The sequence below is a fragment of the Hypanus sabinus genome, chromosome 3 (genome assembly GCF_030144855.1).
Source record: "Hypanus sabinus isolate sHypSab1 chromosome 3, sHypSab1.hap1, whole genome shotgun sequence".
NCBI classification, from domain to species: Eukaryota; Metazoa; Chordata; class Chondrichthyes; order Myliobatiformes; family Dasyatidae; genus Hypanus; species Hypanus sabinus.
In genome coordinates this window covers 35,559,714-35,580,071 of record NC_082708.1, presented here as the reverse complement: position 1 = coordinate 35,580,071, position 20,358 = coordinate 35,559,714, and the positions used below count along the sequence as shown (strand labels likewise).

General features: G+C 35.7%; 1 protein-coding gene across 4 annotated transcripts in view; it reads left to right on the top strand.

Annotated features, from left to right (window-relative positions):
- nbeaa (neurobeachin a) overlaps nt 1-20,358 on the top strand; it is a 790,167-nt gene that overhangs the window by 379,136 nt on the left and 390,673 nt on the right. For all 4 annotated transcript variants that reach the window (XM_059964072.1, XM_059964073.1, XM_059964071.1 and 1 more), the window contains one exon: nt 18,487-18,548. In XM_059964072.1, coding sequence (XP_059820055.1) covers nt 18,487-18,548 — 62 coding nt within the window. The remainder of the gene's footprint in view (nt 1-18,486; nt 18,549-20,358) is intronic.

Below are 20,358 nucleotides of genomic sequence, written 5' to 3'. Positions count from 1 at the left end.
TCAATCCAGTGACAGACCGATCCCATGTCGGGTTGATATCGATCCAGTGATTCCTGTACCATCCGTGCCGGGTTGATGTCAAGCTTGCAACTCGACCTTGTAAAAAAATATCCTGCCACCTCCAGTTTAAATTCCCATGAGGAATATTGTGGAGGATCAAACACCCAAACCCAGCACAGCCCCCACTTGTCGCATTTAGCCTGTCTCAATGCAGTGGTCCTTAGGACCCAGTGGACATCGGGACCCGTAGCCCACAGTGTTTCTGTTCCATTGACGGGAAATGATCGCGATTGAAAATAAAGTGGAAATAACAAAGCATTTGGAAAGAGGTGAAACAACATCGGTCATTGGAAAAGCGTTAGGCTACAGTCGATGAACGATCGGAACAATTTTAAAGGATAATGGATAAAGTCAGAATAATGGAGCATGTGAAAGGCCTTGCCCCAATGAAAGCTACAATTATTACTAAGCAATGCAGTAGTTTAATTATTGGAATACATATGTTTCTTAAGTGTTTTAAATGCATAGAAAGGTAAAATATATACTATATACTAAGACAAACGTTTGACTAACTGACACTAAGTAATACTGGACGTACAAATCCTACTTAAAGACGGACTCAGGAATGGAACTCGTACGTAACCCAGGGACTGCCTGTACCACAAATTAAAATAGAAGATACCAGCAACTCTCAGCAGCCAAAGCAGAATCCATGCTGTCAGTAGAGTAGTTGATAGAAACAGTTGAAAAATAGAATGGGCCATTGTTGACATAAATCTGAAAGCTAGATAGTCTGCAGATGATGTCATCAGTAGTCTGAACATACTGTAGATGGGGAAGAGTATCAGTATTTTTTAATTTAAAACTAACAGAACCTAAAGCGAAAAATTATCATTGCTTTCTTCTACAGATAGTATATTGTGTCTTTTATGACGTATAATATGTTCAATAGTTTTGTCCTTTGTTCTGAATCATCAATATTGAAATGAAGACTGAAATTGTGCTTGGTTTATTATTGTTAATTTTAATTATGCTTTATTCTAAATGGACTGTTACAATTAAAACACTTTATAGCTATTGGTTGTAAGGCCACTTAAATTGAGTTTTCAGTTCTATTATATTAATTATTGAGACTACAATTGAATTAAGGTTCAAGTGGACCTACGGTTCTAGAACCAAGAACTTGCTTGTTCAGCACCAGAATGTCTCATTAAAATGAATAATAGGAAATAAAATAGAATTTAAAGAAAAATTAACTTCCCATTTAGTTTATTAAAGGTAGATTAGGTAGTCATTGGGAGCTTTGCCAAATCTTTCTTGATTTGAAATTTATCGGAGCAAACCTAAGTAAATTGGGATTTTGGTCTAAAACTTGAACATAAACTGACCATTATATTTCTGCTCATCTGCATTCTAGTTTCTTAAAAATAATCATACTAAAACACAAACTTTAGATTTCACAACGTAGAAATTCTAAGAAATTAGTAAAGAATTTTGTAATTGATTAATTTGTGAAGGCAGTAATTTATCACACAAAGTAGATGCAACAGATAATTAGCATATCATGCTGCACAAAAAATGAGAGACATTGAGCACCAGCTGCAAAATAGTCTCATGCCAACAAGGGTCAATTTCAAGTAATTACTATCCATCTATTATACTGCTGAATACTGCTGATTAGAAAGGTCACGCACTTTCTCTCCCAGTTTCTCCAGCCATCTTCCCCCTTCTTCCCTCGACTTTCCTGTATTATTGCCCTTAGAAATTTGGTCAACGCTGCAATTATAATAGTGAACAGTTTCAGAAAAGCTGCTCAGTGTGCTCTATCAATAAGGCATTTATCTTTTAAGTTCTGTGTACCAATTAGTTTGAAGCACAACTCAGTTTTTAATGGCAGCTACAGAAAATAACTTTTTGCTATATGGTTGAAAGTAGTTGAAAAGTTGTTTCCTTGAAATAGTTCAAAGGTAGCATTGAACTGTACCTACTCAATGTTAGAAGGCAAAATCCTGGTGAATATTCGGTATGTATATAATTAGATGAAATGGCTAATTATAAAAAATCAAACAGCTATAACATAGAATTAGCAGATTACATACCAGATTTTGTCATTATTCTACAGATGTTTCCAGCTCACTTGGAGGATTCAATAGATGATAAATTTTCATGGACTGTTGATGATTTGCTTCTTTAAAATATTGTATTGTTAAAATGGTTTGTTTCCTTTATGTATGTTTTTATACATGTATTTTATTTAATTCAATACAAAATTTGGTACATTTTATCTGCAGTTCTAAACATTAAGGTATTTATTTTGAACAAATTATGAAGATGGCTTTATTGGCACTTTTCTTTGACTTGTGAGAATCTATGTCAATGATATTTTAAATATTAAAAATACCAAAGATCAGAGACTGATTTTGCATGCACAATTATATGGGCAACATATTGGCTTTATATTTTCTTCTTTATATATTCAACTTTCTCATTGCATATTAGTCAAAAACCAGCACAAACAAGTTTCAATTGAATGTATGTGTATTATGCATTCTTAATAGAGTTAAAATTTCAATTAGTCTTTGTGAGTAGTTATTGTTAACTCCTGAGCTTTGAAGGTTACTGTTCCTTAAATGTTCTGTCTCCCCAGAGGCTGCTTCAGCCACTGAATATTTCCATATTTTCTGTTTTCAGTTGATATTACCATAATTTGCTCTTATATTTACATTATGAGTTATGCTATGAAGTTCTTTTGTAAACTAGCATTGATACTACAGTATGTAATTGTACTTATAATACACAGAATTTCATAACATCTCGGCTATTGTACTGAAATATCAGAAGGTTGATATGTGCGTGACATGAATAGATCATAAGACATAGTGGTAGAATTAGGCCATTCAACCCATTGAGTCTGCTCTGCCATTCCATCATGACTGATTTATTCTCCCTCTCAAATCCATTCTTCTACCTTCTTCCAGTAACTTTTGATGTCCTTACTAATCACTAACCTAAATGTACTCAGACTTACTCTCGACAGCCATCTGTGGCAATAAATTCCACACATTCACTGTTCTCTGGCTGATGAAATTCCTCCTCATCTCTGTTTTAAGGAATCATTGTAATAGTCAGAGAGCTATGCCATTTTGGATTTTCAATATTCAATAGTTTTCAATGAAAATGCCTCCTATTCTTTGAAACTCCATTAAGTACAGACCCATCGTTATCATTGAACTTCTCATACATTAATCACTTCTCATACATTAATCCTTACATTCCTGGGATGATACTCCTGAACCTCCTTTGGACTCTCTCCTTTTTCAAGTCAAGTCAGGTCACTTTTATTGTCATTTCGACCATAACTGCTGGTACATTACCTAGTAAAAATGAGACAACGTTTTTCAGGACCATAGTGTTACATGACACAGTACAAAAACTAGGCTGAACTACATAAAAAAACAACACAGAGAAAACTACACTAGATTACAGACCTAACAGTGCAGGCATTACAATAAATAATAAACAGGACAATAGGGCAAGGTGTCAGTCCAGGCTCTGGGTATTGAGGAGTCTGATAGCTTGGGGGAAGAAACTGTTACATAGTCTGGTTGTGAGAGCCTGAATGCTTCGGAGCCTTTTCCCAGACGGCAGGAGGGAGAAGAGATTGTATGAGGGGTGCATGGGGTTCTTCATAATGCTGTTTCCTTTGCTGATGCAGCGTGTAGTGTAAATGTCCGTGATGGCAGGAAGAGAGACCCCGATGATTTTCTCAGCTGACCTCACTATCCACTGCAGGGTCTTGCGATCCGAGATGGTGCAATTTCCGAACCAGGCAGTGATGCAGCTGCTCAGGATGCTCTCTATACAACCCCTGTAGAATGTGATGAGGATGGGGGGGGGGGGGGGGGGGGGTGGTTGGGAGATGGACTTTCCTCAGCCTTTGCAGAAAGTAGAGACGCTGCTGGGCTTTCTTTGCTATGGAGCTGGTGTTGAGGGACCAGGTGAGATTCTCCACCAGGTGAACACCAAGAAATTTGGTGCTCTTAATGATCTCTACTGAGGAGTCGTCGATGTTCAGCGGGGAGTGGTTGCTCCGTGCCATCCTGAAGTCAACAACCATCTCTTTTGTTTTGTTCATGTTAAGAGACAGGTTGTTGGCTCTACACCAGTCTGTTAACCACTGCACCTCCTCTCTGTAAGCTGACTCGTTGTTCTTGCTGATGAGACCTACCATGGTTGTGTCATCGGCGAACTTGATGATGCAATTCAAGCTGTGTGTTGCAGCACAGTCATGGGTCAGCAGAGTGAACAGCAGTGGACTGAGCACACAACCCTGGGGACCCCCATGCTCAGTGTGATGGTGTTGGAGATGCTGCTCCCGATCCGGACTGACTAAGGATCCAGTTGCAGAGGGAGGTGTTCAGGCCCAGTAGGCTCAGCTTTCCAGTCAGTTTCTGAGGGATGATTGTGTTGAATGCTGAAATGAAGTCTATGAACAGCATCCGAACGTATGTGTCTTTTTTGTCCAGGTGGGTTAGGGCCAGGTGGAGGGTGGTGGTAATGGTGTCATCTGTTGAGTGGTTGGGACGGTACGCAAACTGCAGGGGGTCCAGTGAGGGGGGCAGCAGGGTCTTGATGTGCCTCATGACGAGCCTCTCAAAACACTTCATGATGATGAAGTTGTAAGTGCAACGGGACAGTAGTCATTTAGGCAGGATACTGAAGACTTCTTCAGCACAGGGACGATGGTGGCAGCCTTGAAGCACATTGGAACGGTGGCGCTGCTCAGGGAGATGTTGAAGATATCAGTGAGAACATCTGCTAGCTGGTCTGCACATCCACTGAGCACTCTACCAGGGATGTTGTCTGGTCCATCAGCCTTCCATGGTTTGACCCCATAAAAGGCCCCAAACTTCTCACAATACTCAGAATTGCCAACATCTTATAAAGCATTACATTTTTGTTTTTATATGAATGAATGTTAACAGTATACTTTTACCTTCCTTACTACCTGTTCAACATGCAAATTTTGGGAATCCTGCACTAGGACTTCCAAGTCGCTTTGTACCTCTGATTTCAGGATTTGCTCCCCATTTAGAAAATAGTTGTTCCTTTATTCCTTCTACCAAAGTGAATGACCGTACAATTCCCTACATGCATTCCATCTGTCAATTCATTTTCCATTCTCCTAATCTGTCCAAGTCGTTCTGTAGACCCTTGTTTCCTCAACACTATCTATCTCTGTATCATCCACAAACCTGGTCACAAAGCCTTCAACTTAGTCATCCAAATCATTAATATAAAACATGAAAAGTAGTAGAACCAACACTTACCCCTGCAGAACACCAGCAGTCAACCAGAAAAAGCCTCCTTTATGCCTATTCTTTGCTGTTTGCCAGTGAGCTAATCTTCTGTCCATGCTGGTAACTCTTCTGTTATATAGTGGACGTTAGCTTATTTATCAGCCTCGTGTGGCACCTTGTCAAAGGTCTTTTCAAAATCTGAGTAAACTTAATTCAGTTCAACTCAAATTTAACTGTCATTGAGCCATACATAATGAAGCAGTGTTACTCCAGGGTCAGGGTGCAAAGCGCAGTACCAACAGTCACACACAGCACAAAGCACACACAAGATAGCAAGCACAAATGATATCACAATCACAAAATAAAAGAGTCCAAAATTGTGTCATCAATCTACAGTTTACCTTCTGCCGAGTAAACACAGGTGGGGGAGAGTGGGTGTGTGGCACTGATTCCAGTCTGGATACCGTGCCACACCACCCTCAGTGAGGTGCACTGGCTCCAATGCCTCTCTCAAGCGACCCCACAGCTTGGGTCCTAGTCCTCCCATATACAAGATAGAAAGCACATATGTGCTAAGGTACAGCCATGCAAAGCAAATATGTATATAGCCTAGACCCTTGAGAGCATCTACTTTCTCTCCTTTGTCTATCCTGCCTGTTATTTCCTCCAAAAGTTCCAATAGATTTGTTAGGCAAAATTTCCGCTTAAGGAAAGACTCTGGCCTAATTTATTGGTGCCTTTGAGTATTCCAAAACTCCATCCTTAATAAATGTCTCTTGTCAACCACTGAAGTCAGGCTAACTGGAATTTAATTTCTTATCTTTTGCTTCCTTCCCTTCTTAAAAAATTGAAGGGAAACGTGATACTTTTTCTTCCTGAACCATTCCGGAGCCTAGTGATTTTTGAAGGTCACTAGTAATGCCTTCACATTCTCTTCAGCTACCTCTTTTGAAACCCTGGTATGCAGTCCATCTGTTCCAGGTGACTTATCTACCAGTCTATTTCTGTCACGTTGCTGGTATCTTCCATGGTGAATATTAATGTAGAATACTTATTTGGTTTATCTGCCATTTCTTAGTTTCCCTATTACTACTCTCTACGTCATTTTCCAGTTGTCCAATGCCCACTCTTGCCTCTTCCTTTATTCTATAAGACCTATTTCTTTTTGTATTCTCTTTTGTTTTATTGGCTAGGTTACCTTCATATTTCAGCTTTTCTATCCTTATTTGTTGCTGCCTTCTGTAGCTTTTTAAAAAGCTTCCCACTAATATTTGCTGTATTATCTGCCCTCTATTTGCTTTTATGCTATATTTGACTTCCCTTGTCAGTCAAGGTTGCCTCATCCTCCCTTTATAATGCTGCTGCTTCTTTGGGGTGAATCGATCCTGCAACTTCTAAATCAGAATCAGGTTTATTATCACCGTCATGTGACATGAAATTTGTTAACTTAGCAGCAGCAGTTCAGTGCAATAAATAATCTAGAAGAGAAAACAATAAGCAAAATAAAAATAATAATAATTATAAAAACAATTAAATCAATTACAGTATACATATATTGAATAGATTTTTAAAATGTGCAAAAAAAACTAGAACTACTGTATATGTATTACCCACAGAAGCTCTGGCCATTGCTGCTCTACTGTCATTCTTGCTAGTGTCCCCTTCCAACCAACTTTGGCCAGCTCCCTGCAACAAAAGGCCTCTGAGATATCTAAATAACTGAAACAGGAAATGTCAGCTACGTGGCACAATCAGTGAGTGAGCTATGAAATGTTTCATAATTCAAGCTACCCACACAAAATTTCAAAATAAATATATTGTTATGTGCATGAAGCAAACTCGCCTTCTCTTATCTATCATCCAGATATGTAATGTTCCTGTAGTTGTTTCTCTGTGATTTAAAAAAAAGTAATGCACAGCAGACACTTTAAAATCTTCAGAGTGGTCCAAAGCATGGTTAAATTGGAGAAGTTGCATATTTAATTACAGATCCTTCGGTTTTGTAAAATCACTTTGTCTTCTTAAGCAATGTATCAAAATTAGGAAATGAATCAGAATCAGGTTTAGTATCACTGGCATGTGTCGTGAAATTTGTTAACTTAGCAGTAGCAGTTCAATGCAATACATAATGTAGAAGTGAAAAACATAATAAGTAAATAAGTAAATCAGTTACAGTATATGTATAGTGAATAGATTTTAAATTGTGCAAAAACCAGAAATAATATATATTAAAAAAGTGAGGTAGTGTTCAAGGGCTCAATGTCCATTTAGGAATCAGATGGCAGAGGGGAAGAAGCTGTTCCTGAATCACTGAGTGTATGCCTTCAGGCTTCTTTATCTCCTACCTGATGGTAACAGTGAGAAAAGGGCATGCCCTGGGAGCTGGAGGTCATTGATAATGGACGTTACCTTTCTGAGACACTGCTCCTTGAAGATGTCCTGGGTACTTTGTAGGTGAGTCACCACGATGGAGCAGACTAAATTTACAACCCTCTGCAACTTCTTTCTGTTCTGTGCAGTAGCCCCACAGTCCCCCCCCCCCACACACACACACACCAGACAGTGATGCAGCCTGTCAGAATGCCCTCCACGGTACATCCATGGAAGTTTTAGAGTGTATTTGTTGATGTACCAAATCTCTTCAAACTTCTATTGAAGTATAGTTGCTGTCTTGCCTTCTTTATAATTGGATCGATATGGGACCAGGTAAGATCCTCAGAGATCTTGACATCCAGGAACTTGCTTTGCTTCTGATACTTCTCTAAGGATTAGTATGTGATGTGATCAAGCAAGAGAATATTCAGAGAAGATTCATAAGAATATTAACCTGGACTGGAGAACTTGAGTTATATTGATGGTCTGGGCCACTTTTCCATGGAGCAAACGAGGCTGAGTGGTGATCCTACAGAGATTATGCAGTTTTGAGGGGTTTAGATAATGTATATAGTTACCATCTTTTTTTCAAGAATCCAAACTTAGAGGATATCAGTTTAGGGTAAAATATGAACGATTTAAAGGGAAACTGAGAAGATAGATTTTCACAGGAAGTGCTGAATATTTGCAGTGAGCTTGCAAAGAAGGTGGTAGAAGTAGGTACAGTTACAATGAGTACAATGCATTTGGATTGAAATATTGAAAAGCATATGGATGTAACACAGGCAAATAGGGTTAGCTTAGAGAGACATGTTTGTCAGTATTAGTGAGTTGGACTGAAAAGTCTTTCAATAGACAATAGGTGCGGGAGTAGGCCATTTGGCCCTTCGAGCCAGCACCACCATTCACTGTGATCATGGCTGATCATCCACAATCAGTATCCTGTTCCTGCCTTCTTCCTGTATCCCTTGACTCTGCTATCTTTAAGAGCTCTATCTAACTAGTATATAATTTGATGGACCTAGAGTCATGTAGCACAGAAACTGGGGCCTATGCCAACTAAAGTGCCTACTTATTCTAGTCTGTCTACATTAATTCCATATTTATCTATAGTCCGCACTTTCAAGTGGCTGGACGTCTCTTAAGATTGTTCATGTTCCAGACTCCACCATCTCCTCTGGTAGTTCATTCCAGATACCAACTCTTTGATTTGCTCCTTAGATCTCCTTTAAGCTTCCTCACTCTCACCTTAACCCTATGCCTTCTTACTTTAGAAACCCCTACCCAGTCAATGTCACTGTTAATGTTCTATACCTCTGTCATATCTCTTCTTAGCTTTCTTTATTTCAGAGAAAAGTAGGCCCAGCCCGTTGCTTTGAGCAGGCATTTTTTACATGGCCTGAAAATTGTGCGGCTCTTTTAACTGTTTAAGTATTGATAAAATTCCAGATGCTCAGCACCAAAGGCTATGTGCTTGGCAGCATTTCAGTCACTGCACAGCCACGCATTCACACAGCTTAGAGGGAACAGTGACTTAACCTGCCTAATCTTTTCTGATAATTTGAGTCCTCCAATCCAGATAATATCCTGGTGAATCTTTTCTGCACCCTCTCTGGCTTAATCACTTCATTCCTATTGGGTGGTGACCAGAACTGCTCACAATGGCCTCAGTATGATCTTCCTAATATTTTCTACAGTTGCAATATGACTTTTCAACTCTTATACTCATACTTGCTATATTGCCTCCCTCTCTACTTGTGTCCCCATTTTCAAGGGAATGATGTACTTCTGCTCAGCAACAATTCCGAGAGCTCTGCCACTCACTGTGCATATACTGACCTAGTTTAACTTACCAAAATGCATTTTCCCATTGATCTATATCCTATGAAATATTTGATAACTTTCTTTATTGTTCATTTTATCACCAATCTTGACATGATCCAACATCAAATGTACCAACCAGGTCATCCACATTGTCATCCAAATCTTAATATACAGTACATATAACAAACAACAGAGAATTCTGGACTGATCCTTATTGTACACGACTAGTCACAGGCCTCCAATCTAACACTCATCTCCTCAACTACCACCATCTTCTCCAATCATCGAGCCAGTTTTATATTTTACTAACTTGTCCTGAATCCAATGTATTCTAACTTTCTGGATCAGCATCCTATGCAGGATTTTGTTGAAGATTTTGTTGACGTCCATGTAGACAATGCTTAGCAACTTACTCTTGTCAATCCTCTTGACCACCTCTTCTAAAAAGGAACAATCACATTTCTTTCTTTTTCAATCTTTTTATTGAGTTTCATATAAATATAAAAAAACATAACATAATAATGAATAGGTTATGAATACAATAGACTTGAAATTACATTAATAATAAGATAATAATATCCTATTGAACATCAACAAAAAAAAGTACATTAATCAATCAAGTCTGTATAATTATATATGAAAAAAATAATCGTCAAAAGAAAAAGAAAAAAAAATTTGAAAATATATAAAAGAGAATATATATTGAAAAAAAACACTAAACTAAACTAACATGGGCAATAATTACAGTTTATAAGTATATGATACTGTCAAAGAACTCTGGAACTCCATACCTGAACAAGAATAAGCAAAGAGAAGGTCTGGAAAAGGCCAAATTAATTCATATGAAAATGTCGAATGAACGGTCCCCAAGTTTCTTCAAATTTAATTGATGAGTCAAAAATAGTGCTTCTAAATTTTTCCAAACTCAGATAAGAAATAGTTTGAAAAAGCCACTGAGACGTGGTAGGAGGATTTACTTCTTTCCAATTATGTAATATAGACCTTCTGGCCATTAATATTACAAAAGCAATCATTTGTCTGATTGAAGGAGAAAACTGATTACCATCCTCATTTGGTATACCAAAAATTGCAGTAATAAAATGAGGTTGTAAATCGATATTCCAAATTGAGGAAATGGTAACAAATATGTCCTTCCAATAGTTATGTAAAGTAGGACATGACCAAAACATGTGGGTCAATGAAGCCACTTCTGAATGACATCTGTCACATTGAGGGTTAATATGAGAATAGAATCGAGCAAGCTTATCTTTAGACATATAAGCTCTATGTACAACTTTAAATTAAAGCATGTTTAGCACATATAGAAGAAGAATTAACCATTTGTAAAATTTTTTCCCATTTATCTGTTGATATATTGTATCGAAGTTCTTTTTCCCATTGTTGTTTAATTCTATCAGATATTTCTGGTTGTATCTTCATAATCATATTATAAATAAAAGCTACTAATCCCTTCTGACAAGGTAAAAATCAAATCTGAGAAATCCATTGAAGTTGAATTGGGAAAAGATGGTAGAACTTTATGTAAAAAATTTCTGATTTGTAAATATCTGAAAAAATTAGATTTACGTAATTTAAATTTATTGGAAAGTTGGTCAAAAGACATCAAAGTACCTTCAAAAAAAAAAGATCACGAAAACATTTTATACCTTTCCTTTTCCATATGCTAAAAGCTTGATCTGTCAAGGAAGGTTTGAAAAACAAATTAAATAAAATAGGGCTATCAAGAACAAAGTTTTTCAGAGTAAAAAATTTTACGAAATTGAAACCAAATTCGTAATGTATGTTTGATAACAGGATTAGATATCTGTTTATTGAATTTAACTAAATCAGCAGGAAGAAAAGAACCAAGAACGGAGAATAGAGAATATCCCTTTACCTCATTGCATTCCAAATTTACCCACTGTGGACACAATGGTGAGTCCAAATCTAATTTCCAATACGTTAGGTTACGAATATTATTCGCCCAATAGTAAAATCTAAAGTTAGGTAAAGCTAAACCACCATCTTTTTTTAGATTTTTGTAATTGCCTTTTACTTAACCTGGGGTTTTTATTTTGCCACATAAATGAGGAAATTTTTGAATCAATGTTGTCAAAAAAAGATTTAGGAATAAAAATTGATAAGGCTTGAAATAAATATAAAAATTTTGGTAAAATCATCATTTTAATAGCATTAATCCGACCAACTAATGATAGGAATAAGGGAGACCATCTTGTGGTAAGGTGTTGAATTTGATGAAGCATAGGTAAAAAATTCAGTCTAAATAAATCTTTATATTTCTTGGTAATTTTTATACCTAAATAGATAAAGTTATCAGTAACAACTTTAAATGGAATCCTCTCATTCAATAAAGTTTGCGCGTTTAAGGGGAATAATTCACTCTTATCTAAGTTTAATTTATAACCAGAAAAACTACCAAATTGAGCCAACAAGGATAAAATAGCGGGAATAGACCTGTCAGCATCAGAAATATATAACAGCAAGTCATCAGCATAAAGTGATAATTTGTATAACTTCTCATTAGGGGTGATACCAAAAATATTAGGAGATTCACGAATAGCAATGGCTAAAGGTTCTAATGCAATATTAAATAATAAAGGACTTAAAGGACAACCTTGTCTCGTACCACGAGATAATTGAAAAAAAGAGGATCTATAATTATTTGTAAGAACAGAAGCAACAGATTTATAATATATTAATGTAATCCATGATATAAAATTAGGACTAAAATTAAAGTTTCTCAATGCATTAAATAAGTATGTCCATTCAACTCTATCAAAAGCTTTTTCAGCATCTAATGAGATAACACATTCTGGGACTGTGGGTGATGAAGTATAAATTATGTTAATCAATTTTCTAATATTAAAAAAGGAATACCGATTCCTAATAAAACCAGTTTGATCTCCTGAAATAATCTGTGATAGTACCTTTTCTAATCTAATGGCTAAAATTTTTGTAAGAATCTTAGAGTCTACATTTAATAATGATATAGGGCGATAAGATGCACATAAAGTAGGATATTTTTTAAGAATTAGAGAAATAGTAGCTTCATAAAAAGATTGAGGTAATCTCTTCTTAACAAACGCATCATTAAAGATTTCACGTAGCCAAGGAGAAAGCAACAAAGAAAAAGTTTTTAAAAATTCTACAATAAAACCATCAGGACCAGGAGCTTTCCCTGAATTCATTGATGAGATAGCCTCTCTTATTTCGGCCATAGAGATAGGAGCATCAAGCAAGCTACGATCTTCATCTATCAGTTTAGGAATATTCAAATTGTTAAAAAAATTATCCATTATGGACAGGTCACCATCAAATTCTGATTGATATAAAGATTTATAAAAATCTTGAAAAGTGTTATTGATTTCTTTATGATCAGTAGTTAAATTACCGTCTTGTTTACGAATTTTAATAATTTGTCGCTTAGTCGAAATAGCTTTTAATTGATTAGCTAACAATTTACCAGTTCGATCACTATGAATATAAAATTGAGCCCTGGTCTTAATTAATTGATTCTCAATTGAAGAAGATAATAATAAGCTATGTTCCATTTGAAGCTCAAATCTCTTCTTATAAAGTTCTTTGGTAGGAGTCACGGAATAAATCTTATCAATTTCTTTAATTTTATCCACCAATAAAGCTATATCTAAATATCTTTGTTTTCTTTTACCAACGGAATATGAGATAATTTGTCCACGGATAAAAGCCTTGAAAGAGTCCCAAAGTATTCCTCTGTCAATCTCTTCGGTATAGTTTGTTGAAAAAAATAAGTCAATTTGTTGTTTTATGAAGGTAATAAATTCTGGATCTTGAAGCAAAGTAGCATTAAGTCTCCAAGATCTAGTAGTAATGGAAGAGTCCGAGATCTTGATAGATAACTTCAAAGGTGCACAATCCGAAATAGCAATAGAGTCATATTTACAATCAGTAACATCTGTTAATAAATGATGATCAATAAGGAAATAATCAATTCTAGAATAACTATGATATACATGTGAAAAAAATGAAAATTCTTTATCTTTAGGGTTCAGAAACCGCCATATTTCAGTAATTCCCGAATCGACCATAAAAGAATTAATAAGTAAAGCTGATCTATTCAGAAGAGTTCGAATAGGTTTAGATCTATCCATCGAAGGATTCAAACAACAATTAAAATCTCCACCCATTATCAACGTATATTCATTCAAATTAGGAAGGGAAGTAAATAAACGTTTAAAAAATTCAGGGCAGTCAAAGTTTGGAGCATAAATATTAACTAGAACCACTTTTCGATTAAAAAGTGAACCAGTTATCAACAAAAATCTGCCCTGTGGATCAGAAATAATTTCATGATGTGTAAACGAAATTGAGGGGTCTATAAAAATAGACACACCCCTAATTTTAGCGGTACAATTCGAGTGAAATTGTTGACCCTTCCAGAACCTAAAAAAACGTTGATTATCCTCCCTCCTAATATGGGTCTCCTGTGCAAAAATAATATTAGCGTTCAATCTATGGAATACTTTAAATATTTTTTTTACGTTTAATCGGATGATTTAAACCATTAGTATTCCAAGAGATAAAGTTAATAGATTTATCCATCATACCAATATTAGTTGTGTGTATCATAAAAGGTTAAAAAGACACATAACCCACAATTTAGGAAGAAGGAAAATTGATTCAGGAGCAACCGGAGATCATGACACCTCAACAATATTAATAATTTAAAGTCGGCCCATAAACTAAAAGCAAAAAAATAAGAAGCAAAAGCGTGAAAAAAGATCCCTACCCCCTCCCCCCACCCTTTGAAAGAAAGCCAAGCGGCAGGCGCATAAACTAATACTAATATTACCCCCATTTCAAGATGGCAGCTCCATAAGAAGATTTAAAAAAAACTATATAACACCCAGATTAAGATATAGAGTTGCAAAAAAAATATATATATATCAGTCAGATTAAAAAAAACTAATATAGTAAAACAAAAAATCATTAATAAAAAAATATGAACATTAAAATTTGAAAGTGTAATATACCTTTAAAAAAAATTCCATATTCAAATACAAGAAAGATGATGTTTCAAAAGCAAAGACTTATGGGAAGAAGAAACGACATTTTGAAAAAGCCATATTACAAAATATGAATATAAGTTCAGCAATCTAATAAGAAAATTTAGTAAAAAAGAGTTATCAAAATAGAATTTAAAAAAAAGATTTAATAGACACTACAATATATATAAAAAAAAGACTTAAAAAATTTCAAAACATTCGTCTCATTTCTAAGTACAGGCAAACAAATAAACGCTTACAAAAAGCAAAGTCTTATGGGAAGAAGAAACGACATTTTGAAAAAAAAATAATTCATTATTACAAAATACAAACGTGTATAAAAAAGGATATTATAAAAATTAAAACAGCATCTATAAACAATGATAATAGTAGTAGAAAAAAAAACCAGACCCGTAGATCAGGATAAGAAGTTATAACCCAGCTTCATAGGTTAAAAATTAAAATGAGATGGCATCCTCTCTCCAAAAAATCTTCAATGTAACTCATAGTTCAATCCAGAATTCTGAAGCCCTGACCCCGGCATAAATTCCTCAGCCACATATTCATCTGCTAAATCATCATATTTTTCCCCTAACTGGCACATGATATAGGCAGCAATCCAGGGATTTCTTCCCTGGTGGTACTGCTTTTCAGCTTCCTGCCAAACTCGTTATATTCTCTCTTCAGGACCTTCTCTCTTTTCCTTCCTATTTCCTTTTTCTTTTTATGTTTCAACCACTTCTGACAGACTGTCAAAAAATGTGGTTGAGGCAGGTACAATAGTACGATTTAAGAAGTGCTTGGATAGGTACCTGGAGGGGCAGACTGTGAAGGATATGGGCCAAATACAGGATATTGGGAGGCCACTCTGGTTGGCATCAATTCATTGAGCTGAAGGGCCTGTATCTAACCTGTATTGTTCTATGATTTTTAAACACTAGGAACCTCTGATGCCTTTAGGCTGCAATTCTTTGTTATCTCATTCTATTTATTCTTCCTTCTGAGAGGGGTAAATTCACATCTTCAAACAATATAGAACATCTGCTAACTTAATTGTCTTCTTTGTTAACCCATCGGCACACTTTTGTGAATAAAGAGAAAGCTGGAATATGGAAGTGGATCAATCAACTTTGTGGAGGCAAAAAGTGCAAATAAACATAATTAGTTTGGAATCCTATGTCAAGATTGAAATAGAAGAGGAAGTATTGGTAGTACATATTATACTTCTACTGCTCTGTCATGGCAAAATAGTTTCATTCTCTCCTCTTTCTTCTCAATCTTGATGCAGGGCCTCCACAGTTGCTGCTTGCCCCACAAGTTTTACCAGAAATATCCTCTTAATTTTAGACTCCAGCATCTGGCATCTTTCGGTGTTCATCGTTAGAGATTTTGTATGTCCTTCTCTTAATTGCTAATCAGCCTATTTTGTATTGTCAGCAAATTTGTTTGTAGTATACTCAGTCACTATATCCAAGTCATTATTATAAATTATTAACAGTTGTGGCACCCCAATGGTTACTGAATGCCAATTCAAAAATGATCAGTTTTACTCTGTTTGCTGGAATTAGCCATGCCTCTATCCCTGACAGTAAATTAGCCCCAATCTTGGCAACTCTTATACATCATGTTTTATGTGACACTTTATTAAATACTCTCTGGAAATCAAAATGTATTGAATCTTCTGGTTACAAAAAGTGCTGGATGCACTTAGCAGCTTTGATTGCAGTCACGAAAAGAGAAGAACCCTTTTACAGGTGTGGAATGTTAATTCCATTTCTCTTTCTTCAGATATCAGCATTTTGTGTTTAGTTTTCCAGAATTTGTAGATTTTCTTTAATGTTCTCTGGTGTTAGTCTTGTTAGCACCAGTTTCCTGTTGACTATCTCCCTTCTTTCTTCAACAGTTGTCCACATCAGCAGTTTTCTCAGCCCTGGACCTCTCTGGAATCCAGGGAATTTTTTGTAGATTACATACAATGCATCCACATTAGTTTCAAACCCAAAAACGATACCCCAGAGCCAAATTGGAAAATTTTCTGTGCTATGATGCTTGACTATGAAATGGTTAAATAATCTTGCGTATTACACAGTACTAGATCCAAAATAGCCTATTGGATGTTTAATCCTTCAACTGTTATGTTGTACATACTATTTATTACAAATTACTATAAATTGCAGATTGTATATTCAGATAGAGACATAACGTAAACATTTTTACTTCTTACATTTGTGAGAGATGTAAGAAATAAAGTCAATTCATTTCAATTCAATTCAACATTAATTACTCTAGAAAATCATCCCAACTATATGACCTTGTTCTCAAGACTAACCTTGTGGAATAAAAGATTTTTGGATTGTAATTATCTTAGATATTTTTTAAAATATTAATATTTGAAATAATCTTTTTATTAATTTTATATGTTCCTATGTTTTTAGTTTCTGTGAATAGTTCAAAAAATTTAGTTAATATGTTGCAGTATATTTCCTTGAATTTTGTTAGTGAAAATTCAGACCATGATTGTAATTAGATGCTAACATTTTGATTTAATCACCAGAGCTGGATGACAAAGGTCATTTAACCAAATTCAGCCTGATTACAATTTGGAATTGCGGTATCACTGTGAGTCTCATGCTTCAGAGTAAGCAATATACAGTGCTGTTTCAGCCATGTCTGCAAGATCCAATCCATATTCCAGGTTATTCCATTACAGTAGCGTTATTACTGAGATGAGGTTTCCGAGCTGAATTTTTATACCGGGAAGTGATTTAGATTCATAGATAAATAATTTATTTAATGAGCCTTTAAATATTTTAAAAAGATTTACTTTAAGAGCAGAGTGAAGGAGATTAACAGCAAACAATTTCAAAGATCTAGCTTTAGTACTTGAATAGTCTTCTCTCTTAGCTTCTAGGATTCCAGGCATAAGCTAGCCTGATAAATTCTGTTTGCATGATAATTTAATATACCATATGTGGTCATAGAAAAGTGTAGCATGGAAACAGGTCTTACAGCCCATCTAGTCCTTGCCAAAACCATCTAAACTGCCTACTCCCAATGACCTTCACCAGGACCATAGCCCTTCATACCCAAGAATCCGTGTATCTATCCAAACTTGGGTTAAAAATTTACTTCCTTAACCCATGACCTCTAGTTGTAGACCCACCCAACCACAGTGGAGAAAGCCTGCTTGCATTTACCCTGTCTAAACTGTTCATAATTTTATATGCCTCCATCAAATCTCCACAATCTCCAATGTTCTAAGGAATAAAGTTTTCATCTATTCAATCTTAACTTATAACTCATGTCCTCCAGACAAGAAAACATCCTTGTAAATTTTCTCTGCACTCTTTCAACCTTATTTACATCTTTCCTGTTGGTAGGTGACCAAAACCACACCGCAATTCTCCAAATTAGGCCTCACCACATCTTGTACAACTTGATAATAGATTGATAATAACAATGGATGTAGTATTTCATTATTCTGCACTGAAAACTCCAGAAACAGAATAACACTTATCATTACAAACAGTAGTAGTTTTTGTCCTTATGGTTCAAGATGCATTGTGAATATAGTTTACTGGTAAATTTGAACCAATGCAGTCATTTTTATGCACAGCAATAAAAAGACAAGATGTCTGAAAAGAAAGATATTTACTGTATTACATAATGCATTCCATTAGATTTACAGTTCTTCACTTTATCTTGCAATTTTTTAAAAAATGGAATAGATCATGGTATAATCTAAATGCTATTTAGCTTCTAGAAAAATGTGGGTAACATGACCACCTAAACTAAAGACAATATTTAGCAATTAAATAATAAACCAAAGTTTTGTATTTAGCGACTATTGTAATTCTCTATAATATTTCAAGATATGGCACTAGTAATGCTGTTTCAAATTATTATATAATTCTCAAAATAAATGTATTTGTAATCTTTTGCAGGCCTGGTGTGTATGAAGTCTAGTACCTCTGTTGTAGAACTGGTTATGTTACTATGTTCACAGGTAAGATATTTTGATGTAATGCTTCCAAAATTTTGCATTTTAATTTGCATTAAGACATGAAAAAAATCACATGGAAATACTTATTTTTTGTTTGAGATACAGCATGGAATAAGCCCTTCGAGCAATTGCCAATATATAAATGGAGATAATAATTAGATCAGGTATTTGAAGAATTGTAATTTATGTAATTGATGACCAATTAAAAGAAAATGGATGGAGTCACAGAGTCATAGAAAAGTACAGCCCCTAAACAGGCCCTTCAGCCCATGTAGTCCATGCCAAACCATTTAAACTACCTAGTCTCATCGACTTGCACACAGACCATACACCTCCCATCCATGTTCCTATTGAAATTTCTCAAACATTCAAATTGGGCTCACACGCACCGTTTGTACTGGCAGCTCGTTCAACACTCATACGACCCTCTGAGTGAAGATGTTTCTCCTCATGTTTCCATTAAACATTTCACCTTTCACCCTTAACTAATGACCTTTAGTTGTAGTCTCACAGTGGAAAAAGCCTGCTTGCATTTACCTTATCTATACCCCTCATAATTTTGTATATCTCTATCAAATCTCCCCTCTAATCCCGGCATATGTTGTAAATTTTCTCTGTACTCTTCCAACCTTATTTAGATTTTTCTTATAAGAAGGTGGCCAAAACTGCACACAATATTCCAAATTAGGCCCCATCAGCATCTTTAACATAACATCCCATCTCCTTTACTCAGTACTTTGATTTATGAAGGCCAATGTGCCAAAAGCTTTCTTTATGACCCTAACAACTTTCAATGAATTCTGGACCTGTATTCCCAGATCCATTAGTTCTACTGCAGTCCTCAGTGCTCTACAATTCACTGTGTAAGACCTGTTTGAACTGACTGAAGTGTGACACCCCACCTTTGTCGGCATTAAATCCCATATGCCATTTTTCAGCTAATTTTTCTAGTTGGTTCAGGTCCTGCTGCAAGCTCTGATAGTTTTCCTCACTATTCACTACACCCACCCCCCAATTTTGGTGTCTTCCCCAAATTGGCTGATCAATTTAACCACACTATCATCTAAATGGTTGATATAGATGACAAGCAATAAAAGACCCTGCGCCAATTCCTGCGGCACTCCACTATACCCAGTCCTCCAATCAGACAATATTCTACTACCACTCTCTGGCTTGTTCCACAAAAGCAATGCCTAACTCAACTTACTACGTCATCTTGAAACTCAAACCTTCCTGGTCAACCTCCCATGGCGGGACATTGTCAAATGCCTTTCTAAAGTCCATGTAGAAAACATTCACTGCCTTGCCTTCATTAACCTTTCTGGTAACTTCTTCGATAAACTCTATAGTATTGGCTAATTGCAGAATTGAATTTTGAATTTTCTTGGTTTTGTTTATTTCCTCTCCTGTGATATGAATATTTATTAAATTATTCCTGGATGTACTATTCTTTCAGGTTCCTCTTTGCTGCTTTAGATCATGAGTAAATATCTGAATCTCACTCTTGTATGTTGGATCATGATGATTAATGAAGTCTCTGGGAGGCCCTTTACAACCAATTGAGATTTAGACTATAAAAAAATGTCTTTTGCTTTGGAAGTCAAGAAGGTCTATCACACACTTAATTCTTCACTGAGCTATGCAGATCTCAGTAATTTGGTTTTTATTTGATCTTCACTGGAACTTACCCTAGAATACTCGCTTTGTTAATAGTGCTACAGGGATGATCACATGTAACTTTCTGTAATGAGGTTATTGTTATTCTTCACACATTTTCTGATTGCAGTTTATCTAATACAATGTAAGGAAATAT